The sequence below is a fragment of the Amyelois transitella genome, chromosome 6 (assembly GCF_032362555.1).
Source record: "Amyelois transitella isolate CPQ chromosome 6, ilAmyTran1.1, whole genome shotgun sequence".
Taxonomy (NCBI): Eukaryota; Metazoa; Arthropoda; class Insecta; order Lepidoptera; family Pyralidae; genus Amyelois; species Amyelois transitella.
In genome coordinates this window covers 7,336,786-7,349,168 of record NC_083509.1, presented here as the reverse complement: position 1 = coordinate 7,349,168, position 12,383 = coordinate 7,336,786, and the positions used below count along the sequence as shown (strand labels likewise).

Here is a 12,383-nt window from a genome sequence, read left to right as displayed (position 1 = left end):
ATGATAAGGCCCATATCGTACAGTTCTACTGATCTGATTCAAGATCAGTTCAAAAGTTCTACAGCGTGTATTTTTAGTACCTAACGCTAAGTACAAAAATGCGATAAACAGAATTTTATGGTACATGTCTAGGAGGGTGGGATTTAATATCCGAACCAAATACAGGTAAGGCCACCCGTGCCAACACGATGCCAATGACATTCGCCGAGCCAATTCAATAAGCGGCCCATGAGGTGGAGAAATAAAAAAGTAGTAAAAGTGAATATTGTTCCTCATATTGTTTAGGGACGTACATATACCTGCGGCATTAGTCGTCGAAGTTATTGTTTTTGTTCTATAGTGGAAGGTAGATAATTTGTCGCAGTGAAATTATTGCGACGTACCGATTTACATAAAACTGAGAACTCTTCTGAACTGAATAGCACTTACGCGAATGGCACAAAGCTTGGATGAAACGATGAAGGAGTACGTGGTCTGATACGCACTTGGTCAGTTCAATAAAATAAAATATGTATATATTTTAAAAACTTTTGTCATCAATAGTTTGATTGTTTTTCAGATAGGTACTCTTAGAGAGAGGAAAAATATAGTAAGAAAACTATTAAATTTAAATCCCTGTAATAGTTGCGGAGGTCACACGGGAGTCGTTTCTTTTTCTATTGATTGAAAATAGAACGATCTGCCTGATGGTAAGCAAGATGTGGGACAAAAGTGGTGCAAGCAATCTCAAATAGAAGATTTTGATTGATTAAGTTGTACTTAGCTATCGGGGAACAGACGCGGAATAGAATTCTAGATTATGGTCGTTCGCATAATGGAATAGATTTGGCATAATAGATATATCGTAACGTGCGAGAGAGTATGGACACAGCGCACCTATGTGGTAAACCCCTGGCCACGTTGTAATTTGGTGGTTGAGAAGTGCGAGAGAAAATAGAGGAAATAATTCCGCCAGGCTAGGTGTTATGCCTGGGAAACCGCGGTTCCAATGATGTTGAGTCGAAGGTTGTATTTATGCTCCAATCCTTGAAATCCGATTGGATTCTTCGCTGCTATTGGCTGAGCGTGTCAATTTCTTCGCGATGATTGACAACTCGTGTGTGACGTTAGTGATGTCAGCACATAAGTAAAGTTAGTGTACACTTTTACACGTACATACCGGTGCACAAACAAAAACCAAAACAAACAAACCATTGCCTCTCTAAGATTGTCTATTTCACATTTTGTTTTCCTTTATTGCCCATACCCATACCCTTATTAAATAAATTGGCTTACCTATACTAAATTTAGGGACCATTACCGGGTAAAATAATTCCCGTGGTACCTTCCCGGGTCAATCACGACAGGGACCATGTGCAATAAAAATTGTATTTTATGTACGTGAAACCTGACGCACCTCTTTCAATATCATGGTCAGAGGCAGACCGCGGGCTCCATTCTAAGAGGGGTGAGTAAGCTACCAAGGTTCGATTAAGTTAAGGCCGTCTTGTTCCTCCTTGCAATAGCCCCGGTTCCATCCTAGCTATATAGAAATATGATGAGAAACGAATGATTCGTGACTGTAATGGCTAAAACTGAGGATGTTAAATAAAACACAAATTAATTCATACTTTATTATTGTTCTTTCAGTGTATTCATTAATAACTTTATTTAAAATAGTGACTTTATTGAGTGCAAAAATAAGTATGTACTTACAATGAAAAGAGTGCTCTCAAAACACTATTAAAATTATTATTTTAATATACATTTATAAAAGGTATTATACGTTGGTAAGCGCAATTAGGGGAGCCAAAATGTAAGTATAAAGGAATTAGGTTTAATACCTAACTAAGGTTCTTAAATAATATATCGATCAAGTTCCTTATAAGGAATACTTTAATCAGGTCGTGGCGATGAAGCCTTTCACAACTTGGTATTATCTACTGTTTAGATCATGTCTAGATACAATTCAGGACGAGTTTAATTATGATAACTAAGGGTATATAGGTAGGTAAGTAAAATTTTCTGTTTATCGACATATTGGCATATATTAGATCATATTTTTATTTAATTATAATGATATTCTTTTCTGTTATTCAGTAATAAGTAAGAGATTAAAATTTCGACTGTAAATTACAACAAGTAGTCACTTATTTGTTTTCTTTGGGTATTTCGTGCTGGGGAAGTGCCCTCGGGCGTCATCTTAGTTCACCATGCGCAATCTGCCTAAAACTTAATTTGGATTATTAAGGGATGCTTTAATATTTTCATTTAAAAAGTTATAAAGGAAAACACATATACATGGTTTATTAGGAGACTTATTTTATCGTTTTTTATTCAACAAAGATGGGCAAAAAGTAGTACCTATTACATCCCTTATGATAAATACTTACGTGTTATTAACTGGCTACAATATTAAAAAAACAATCCTTCTTGCAACCTGGTAAAACCCGAGTTAATTTCAGAGAAAACTGGACAGAGTATATGTAAGTAGTATACTTACATATTGTGTTTAACGCTACGGTTGATTGTTAAAATTGCCCATCAAGATCGTCAGTTGTCTTGATCTTTTCGATTAAAGGGAATCAAGATCTTTTTGGTTAAAGGGGAATATTTTTTCCTTGTACTTACAAATGAGCTTAAGAGTTTAATAAGGAAAAACCTAAACAAAATAATAATAAACCTTTTTTATATAATTATGTAAATTTGAATACGTTGAATCTTACATAAGGTTTTACGGAAAAATACCAAAGATTGTTTATTTGGCATTGAGATACGAATAAAATATTTTTTTAATTCAGGTGCTTAAATTCCCTACAGGACCAAGTTGAATCATAGTTAGACTTATAACCTATTGAACAAAGTTTAAGGTAATATGTAACTTTTTAAAACAGTAAGGTAATCAAAAGCTTTTTTAATTCAGTGCTTGAATTTTAGCCTAGTGATATTCATTTTCCCACTAAGATAGAATTTGGTCGTGAAATATTCTAATTTATAAGAGATATATAAAACACACTACACGAATGAAGGCCTCCATCATAAGTATATACAAAGAAAGACAATAATATCTCATAGGAAAGTATCACTAATAGAGTTTATTTAACATTAATTGGCGCAAATATTTCGTGTGGCATAGTAGAGTTAAACTATTTAGGTACATAATTATATTTAATTTTTAAATATCTGTTGAATGAATTAAACAACAACATTGTAAATGTTTTTCAATTTATCTATGAGTTGGTTTACTTATTTTTATCATCTTTTTTAATAATGGAATCTGAAGCTTTATTCAGGGTAAGAGGAGCCAGAATATTGTAATTATTATGAGTCAGCACTGGACAGCTAGGGCTGAAAACGTGATAAACATAATTTAATTGGATTTGTATAAATTATAAATGCAACAAGTTGCCTTCTAGATCCTACTACTTAATCAACTTATTATTATTGATGTTTTTCTAAGACAAACTAAACTGAACAGTATCCAATTTAACATTACCCTGTCTACAGTTTGCTGCCCAGTGCGGACTCATCTTTATGCCCTATTGACAGTACTCGTACACTAGTAATTTGCCTTTACCTAGGACGTATATAAGCAATATTGCCACAGAAAAAATATCTTATGAACCTCGATAGATAGCGCTCTGTTTAAAAACAATTAACTACTTACAGAATTATACAAATCTTACATGTTCTACCTACGATCACAAACAGGGAACTCACTTTAAAGGTGTACATAGTTGTCGCTTACAATTAAAAATGAACTTACTTTTTACATTATGACCGAAATTCTCACAGCTTTGTCTTTCATTGTTCGCTTGTCAGCGAGTAGTAAGAGTAAATTCGTTAAATATTAAACTATTAGGTAAATCTATACGTAGAGGTATCTCATCTAAAGTCTAAGGACGCCAACAATTCACTCAAACTATTCGCAATCATAAAGACACATCAAAGAAAATCAGTAACATTGTTGTGATCGTGTTATTATAAAAAGCCCGCCGACCTTTTTTCAGTAACTTAAGTACTTATTTGCAAATGCAATAGAGAGGTGTTGTTTTATTAAAAGTAAAACAAAATCACTCAGATGAATCTCAATTTAAAATGAAGAAGGGATAGGATTTTTTAGTATTTATTAGATTATAAGCAGACAACAAAATTTATCATTAGCTGTAATACATAACAAACATACTCAAATTTCATTCAAAGTCAATATATTTATATTGACTATTATAGATTTTGTCTGAAGCTATTGCCGTTAAAGCTATCACATCTATAAGAACTTTTTTGCTTTACGGCAGAACTTTTATAAATAAATATGTATGACATTAGTATAAATTAGGTATTTATGCAAGATTGAGATCAGAGTAATACTGATTATATCAGCATTATAAAATATACTTTTATAGTCATATGATAGTCTTAGAATTTACCTATTATTGCCGATGAAAGTTAAGTACTAAGTACATAGTAGTAGACAAAGATCTCACAAATGTAGAAAACTCATAAATATTAAAGTCTATATTAAAGATAATTTACAAAATAGTAAAAGTATTTTAAAAACAATGACGAAATATAAGTAAATACCATTTATAAAAAGATTTTCTATTTCATAAGATTTTCAAATTCGTTTAGCTTTCGAAGTCTTTTCAATGCCTATCATGAATCTGAATATGCTTTCACGTATTTTCAGGAGTAGGAGTAGGAGTAGAGTAGGTAGTTATAAGAAATTTAGACAAACTTTGGAAATTTGGATTTCCTCGAATCAATGGTCAGCTTTTGTTGGAGTTTAAGCTCAAACGTAATTAAATGTGGTAAAAATAGGGTGTAGATTTGATAAAAGACTTATAAAAAGAGAGAAGTCTCGGTTTTATTGGAAAAAGTATGTAAGTAGGTAACTAATATAATTAAGTAAAGTTGATTTTAAAATATAACTTTAAATTAAAAAAAATAATGGAAAATGTTAAATTAAAAGAATTAAACAAGAGCAAATTTCGGAACTTTTCAAAAACTTTATATCTTCACGTTTGAGAAAAATGTTTTCATAGGTAGACTAGGGTTTATGCACGAGACAAAACCTACGTAGGCAAAAGCGATATTAACTAACTATCCGGACTTAGTTGTAAACTTTTGTTTAGGTATTCTATTACATCTCCTCGTATCTACATGGAATATTATAAGATTCGTATTTATTTAATTTTTCTTTGAAAATAGTTAAGCTAAAACGGTAAACGATGTTTAACAAACTAATAAATGTTGGACAATGGTGGAATAGATTTACAAGTTGAGATAGTTCAGTTTACGTACGACGTAATATCCTTACATAATAATAGCCGCGGATGAAATAAGAAGTCTGATGCACAAACCCCCTTAGCGGTAACACATGAGGTTTCATGTCAAAAATTTACCTACAAATTTCGCCTAATAAATATTAACAGGAAAAACATAAGAGAATAAATAATTACTATGTTGTGATTTTATGTATTCCTGATTTTATTGAATATTTTAAATATTTAATTCATCAATCACTTTCATTCATTCAACCTTCCATTCAACAAGATTAGCTTAGAATACATTTACCACTATGACTGTACCGAATTTAGGTTCATTTTTGAGTAAGTAATTATAAGTAAAATTTATTTTACTAAGTATTTAGGTATTTGCTTAGTCATACTATATACTTACAAATTAAAATTAATTTTTTTACAGAGTGTCATAGTAACAAAATGTATTCTAGAAAGATGACAACAATCAAAAGTGAAATCCAAATGATAGCGAAATGCCGCAATAGCGAAACTACTCGTAGCAGTTAATTCCACTTTGTTCACCTGGGTGATCAAATTTCACATAGTTATGTCCTGAAATCACCTAAGGGCAAATCACATGGGTGATCAAAATCAAGTATCTTTGAATAAAGATCATATGTACCTTTCATCAGTTATTCGCGGTGTTGCGCTACCTATGGCATCCGGCAAAGTTTTTAAATTGAAGTTTGAAATTTTCGATCCTTTAAATGCAATAACTTGCAGAGATATGTACAAGTACACACACATACACGTATGCTATTTAAATCTACTAAATATAACATTCGTATTTTTACAATACAAATTTAGGATTTAAATACATATTATGAAACTCCTTTAATGGAATAGGTAGTTAATTTAAATATTAAAAAGATAAATTACATCTAATAATAGTCACAAGATCTGAATATCACTTTGGTGTTTGAGTATAGTAACTATAACATTCAAAATGTCATTATATAATGCATTGATTCTAATTTATGTACATTATCACTTGTACTCCATGGCGCAGTCTCATTATCCCGATTGTACCTTGGGAAATGTCCCTTCACACGGCAGTTTCTAAGTCTTCTGAGACTAATTGGAAATGTTCTTGACCTGAAAAAAAATCTTTATTTTATATTTAGTTCAATATCGTAAAAGGTAGTTAATATTATAAATTAAAACTTAATGGGAGTAAAGTGACGGTGTTCCTAGTCATAATACGCAAACTTAATAACCACCGAACAGCATTACTAAACATAAATGGAGGTAACTGAAGGATACAATATTATTTGATCCGACCATAACCAATCACCATTTTCTTTCTTGTGATCTTACAAATTGTTGACCTGAATTGAGCTGGAACCCGAGGCTTTGTAATTCAGATGAAAGCACATTACCATTGCACCATAGAGGTCGAAAAGTAAATGCTTTACAGGTTTCGATTTTAATTATATGTAAACACTTACTCTCTAAGTACGCAGCTAAATCGTGATCCTCTGCTCTCAGAGCGAGGTGCCTTGGTGTAAGGCCGGCATGATCCTGCCGCGTTAAAGAGGCCCCTCCGGCGACCAGCATGCAACAGATCGCTCGTCTTTTATGAGCGGCCGCTTTATGCAGCGCGGTTTGGCCGCGCTCGTTATCGCGCATGTTTAAGATGGCGGTTGGTGCGCACGCGATCAGATACTTGACGATCTCCTTGTTCCCGTACCGGGCGGCAATGTGAAGGGCGGTTTGTCCTGTCGCGTCAATCGACAGGAGAGAGTAGCCCGCCGAGTGCAACTCCTTCATCTTGAAATAATATACAGAAAGTTGTATTCAGTTACTAACTAACTGAACCCGATTAAAGTTTCATGAAATGTAATAAAATAATATTAAATTAAATACATTTTATGAAACTTGTTTAATCGGGTTGAATAATGCCTCTTTCAGAGAGTGGATTTGGAAACAAAGTATACAGGATTAGATAAAAAATATCTAAGTGAGATTAGCTGATTTGAAAGTCACTTAAAAAGAAGAAAAACGTTGAAAAAATACCTCTCTTTAGGTAGGTATGTAGAAAGTCTATGGGCAATTGTAATGTTTAATTTAAACGTGAACACTCCGTCAATTTTACTTGCGGGTTTGTTAAAAAGTTCTAAGTATTTAAGTATCTTCATTTACATAAGTATCTTACCATTTTCAAATCACCGACTTTAGCGGCTTTTAGTAGAGCGTCAGATGTTTTCTCCAATAAGTTTCTGTAACAACATTGAACATTTATTTCGGTTACTCATAAATATTTTATTATTTAAGTAGTTTATTAAAATGTTAGTATATTATATATGTAATTAACGAATTAATTAAATAGGTAGGAATTGTTAGTAGGAAGTGATTAAATATCACATCAGCTACGTAGGTAGAAAGGCGCAAAAACTACAAACTAAAACTAAATATAATTAGTGAATCTCACCTATAGCCAAACACATCTTGATCAAGTCCAAACAGTTTTTCGTGTATGCTGCATGCAATAGAAGAGAGAAGAAATAGAGTGCAGATTTCAGTCTCGAGATATTTGTGCGGCGTGCTAAAGAGGTCAAACGTGTGCGGTAAACCTAACGACATAATCAATCACACTGTTAGTCATATTAGTTATAAGTCATATTAGAGCTATTTATTATGCGTGCGAGTTCTAAGTATATTCTAGTATCGAAAACTTATCTATAAATGCGTTTCGGGTCACGCGAATATAGTCTTCAGTAGTTGCGCAATAAATTAACTCGTAACTTATGGTATTTTACTTTCCCACTTTATTAAAATAACTTGGACAATTTTTTCTCGTTATCTTGTAAACCTCAGTCGTCACAATCTTCTTTACAATCTGCTGTTGTCCAATGTCCACTTCTACTTAAAGAGTACATAAAAATTTTCAAAAGTTGATAAAACTACATACCTATGAACCTATTAAAAATGTCTAGCCAACTACAACATGATATATGCGAGAACGATAAAAAAAATTACCACTTTTCTGGGGACGAACAAACATACATATAGAAGGACTGAAGTTACGAAAGTTATTTGTAGACTACGTATGTCAATAAATAGAAAACAACTTTTTAGTCCGTTTACTATCTACAACCTCAATTAAGGTCCGACATATGTATATTTAAATAGATACTTATCAGTTCCGTAAGTATTACAACAACCATAGCGCAATGTTTAGTGTTGTTTTTATATTGTCGTATAAAGTTCAATAGCGGAGCTTCTTTTGCCTAGTTCTCATATTATATCAGCGTGCTCAAGATTTACAGTCTAGAAAACGCACTCAAACACGTGCCTATTTCTAACGATTACTTACGTTTTGAATCGGGCTATGGAATCGTGAGTAGGTTGATGTTCCTTCGCCGGAGGGCTGGTGCAGAGTGGTGGTGAATTGGAGTCTGGAACTGAGGCAATCTTGGGCGATGGAGGTAAAGGTGGTACCGCTTTAGGTGTCCCTGGGACTACTGATTTGGGAGTTGAAGGCACAGGAGCTGGGGGAGGGGTCTGAGGGGTCAACAGTTCATCAGACGTCCTCGCTGGACTGCCCAATCCAGATTCACTGTGAACAAAACCGGAATTAAGGAATTGATACGCCTCTTAAAATTATAAATCTGTTTATTTTTCTTTTAGGTCTCGAAGTAGATACTTTGGTTTTATGTAAAAATATATAAACTCTTTAAGTTTAGTTATTTTTACATAAAATTAAAGTTAAAACTGCCACATTAGCAGTTTGTGGTTCCTACGCTTAGCAGTCAACGTGTAAAGTGCAAATGGGCTCTCAGGTCGTATTCTCACAAAGTCAAAATAGGTCGGCAGCGGTCGTAAGCAGCAGTATACACAACAACTTTCTAACTCCAGCTACGTACAGGCAAAACGAGCGGGAGAATGGTGAAGCATACCACTAAATAGAAGTACTTCTGCACATAACGTGCGAAAATCCAGGACAACTCAATTAACTAGTGCCAGTTGTGGCAATTTGCAACTCAATTTTTGTGTACTGAAAATGTAGAGTTTCGTTGTCGTGTGCATTTTGAAATATGGATTTGCTGGCATTTTTTACGTATGAATGACCTATTTTTGTTAATAATACCTAACCAGTCCTTACCTATTTTTACTTATTATTTGTAGTACTTCTAGAGACATGGAATATTTGTATTACGTTAAATTTATGTTGGCAAAGACCTACTAATATTAATATTAATGAAATATCGTATCGCATTCTTTTTATAATTTGTGATTTATTTTGTTCAAAAGCAAGCCCAATAATAGCAGAAAATCGTTTCAGTAACGAACACAATTCGCACATTAGTGTTACAGGTAAGGTAAAACACGAACGTTAATTAATGTTCGTTATTTATGTTTGTTTGTTTGTTAATTTAGTTTAAATGTTGCTTTGCTAAGATACAGATCGTGTAATCCATTCTATGGAAGTGTTTCCATCTTAGTCAGGAGTTTGAGCAGCTTCACTTTGTTTTCTAATAAATCTCACGGGCATTGTAACTTCACAATATTAGATATTATAGATATATATTTATAATAGATAAGACAGATACCTAGGTTTTCAATTCATGCATAATTTACACACTAACTTTCCTTTACTTTTATGAAGTAGGTATATTAAGGATGTTTTGGTATTCGCCTTGGATAAATAAAGTAAAGTATTAGTTTAGCACAGCCATACTTTTAAATAATTTGATTCATATTAGTTAATTAAATAACTCTCCATCTTAATAAAGGTTCGTCATAATTTATTTTGTCCTTTTGTATCTACCTTGTGTTGTGGTAAGACAGTCCACTAACTAATCGCTTGAGCAGTTAAAGCCGAAGGCGTAAACTTCTACATCGTGGGTGACTGACACCCAGAATATTCAACATTCAAAATTCTGTACCACGATATGACTTTCAACAGTTTGTGTAAGCTAAAACATAGATTAGGTTACTTAAAAACATATAATATACCTTACTGTTGATAGTGTCTGAAAATAAATAAATTACTACTTTGTCTCAAATTTCAAATCAATTTTAAATAATAAATTACATAAATACATTTTATTTCGTAAAAACTTTTTGTAATTTTGTTTGATACCTGCTCGTTACAATGTCATGTGAATGCATTGTACTTAATCTAAAATTATCCTACTACTATTATAAAGGCGAAAGTTTGTATGGATGTTTGTTACTCTTTCACGCAAAAACTACTGAACCGATTACCATGAAATTTGGTATGTAGGTAGCTGAAGACCCAGAATAACACATAGGCTACTTTTTATCCCAGAGTTCCCGCGGGATTGATAGGGTTTCCATGCGGACGAAGTCGCGGGCGGCCTCTAGTAGCATCATAATAAGACACTAATAATATTATTGTAAACCTCGCGAGAAATACATTTACTGAATAAAAAATATAGCAATTTAACGCTACGTTGTGGTTATCACGCACGTTCGTACATCATCTTACTGAGATATTGTGCAGTGAATTTGATTAAGTAGTGTAATATACCGCCTCAGAATCAGCTACATTATTTCATTATATTAGGTATGATCTTTTGGCCAGAAGCCATTTTTGTGAGTCATAGCTCTCATTTGTATTAAATGTAGCGAAAACTTTTGCAATAAATCGTTAGGCAAGCCCATGATAAGTATACACGTTTTTACTGCTTTATCTTTTAGCTTTTTCTAGCATTTATTTATAAAAACAACTATTTAAATATATGTGACTCAAAAGAATCTAAAGAAAAGACGCTCTCGTGCTAGGTGTAAGTGTAACAAGGATCTGTCAGATGTCCGGCGATACTGGTGACTAGTCGTGTAGGTCTATCGAATGATTAATGCCTTGCATGTGACTCAGGAATATGTAACAACACATCTTGCACTGGGTGTATAGATCCCGAATCCCGTAATCCCGTAGTACTCGTATAGAGCGTGACCGGACACCATGTGCGGTCTAGCTTGGCGGTTGACTATGGCGTATTAATACTAGTCTTACCTTGCATGTGATTCAGGAACATCCAACGACACTCCTGCACTAGGCGTATCGACACTTTGTGAGATGTCCAGTGATACTGATAGTCCCGTAGTAGTATCAAGTGAGACCGACGGCCCCGTGCGGTCAAGCGAGGCGGTGGCGGTCGTGTCGGGGTGGGCCGTGGACTCGGTGTCGGGCGTCAGAGGCGCCGCGTCCAGTATGTAGATGTTCTCGTGTCCGATGTCGGTGGGGTAGTGGAGATTCTCCTGCGCCTTGTCGATCCGGAAGAACCGCTCTGCTGTAACAGCTGAGGAAATAACAACTTTTTGGTACGGTAAAATACACACACTTGTGTAGGACCTACTGAGACATCTTTTGATTATGAATATCGATGATATGTCATTGAAAAACTAAAAATATTATCAGATAAAAGTTCATCTTCTTAAAAGACATTGTCTGATAAAATTTGCACGTCTATATAAAGACCTATAAAAGATTAAAAATAATGTAACAACTATCTTTTAATTAAAATGAAGAAACATTTCTAAGGTCCATTATCCAGGTTTTCCATTATACCGTATTAAATTACCTTAGCAAGTGTCCTTTATGTTTGTAACAGCTTTCAAAGTTGTACACAGGAGGTGCAAAAGTAAAACAATGGAGCGATAGGTAAGTAGTTTAAGTACTTACAGTCGACGAACCACCAATCGACGAGGTTCGAGTATGCTTGAGATTCTTTGATCAGGTTCTGAATGAGGTTGCGCATTTGTTCCAAATCCGCCGTCGGATTTACTTCCAGAGTTCCCACACGCTCCGCTGAAAGTTAAAATCTCTATAGGTAGGCAAGCGACATATTTAAGTACTTCGGGGTGTGTACTCCGAAAATGAATGACGCGATAAATCAAATGAGTCCCTACTCAATTGAATTTTACGGAAATAGAATTTTAACACTCGTTTTTGTGCGTCGCAAGCGTAACTATGAAAATGACGACCCCTGTTACCTACTTCTTATAGTCTCAACTATTGGCATCATGCAGCGCTTTATTATCAGTAATTGCGTGCACAAACATCGAAATTCTATTTCTATTCTCTTAAATTTGTTGTTGATTTAGTTTATGTTACTTATATGTATAATGTCTGCC

General features: G+C 33.9%; 1 protein-coding gene across 1 annotated transcript in view; it reads right to left on the bottom strand.

The window, feature by feature from the left end:
* Window positions 1-4,690: 4,690 nt before the first annotated feature.
* Window positions 4,691-12,383, bottom strand: part of LOC106131218 (eye-specific diacylglycerol kinase) — a 108,736-nt gene continuing 101,043 nt past the window's right edge. The window contains exons 17-22 of the mRNA XM_013330230.2: window positions 11,932-12,057; window positions 11,263-11,548; window positions 8,596-8,838; window positions 7,435-7,498; window positions 6,728-7,049; window positions 4,691-6,374 (exon numbers count right to left, since the gene is read on the bottom strand). Of these exons, the coding sequence (XP_013185684.2) occupies window positions 6,325-6,374; window positions 6,728-7,049; window positions 7,435-7,498; window positions 8,596-8,838; window positions 11,263-11,548; window positions 11,932-12,057 (1,091 nt within the window). The 3' untranslated portion in view covers window positions 4,691-6,324. The remainder of the gene's footprint in view (window positions 6,375-6,727; window positions 7,050-7,434; window positions 7,499-8,595; window positions 8,839-11,262; window positions 11,549-11,931; window positions 12,058-12,383) is intronic.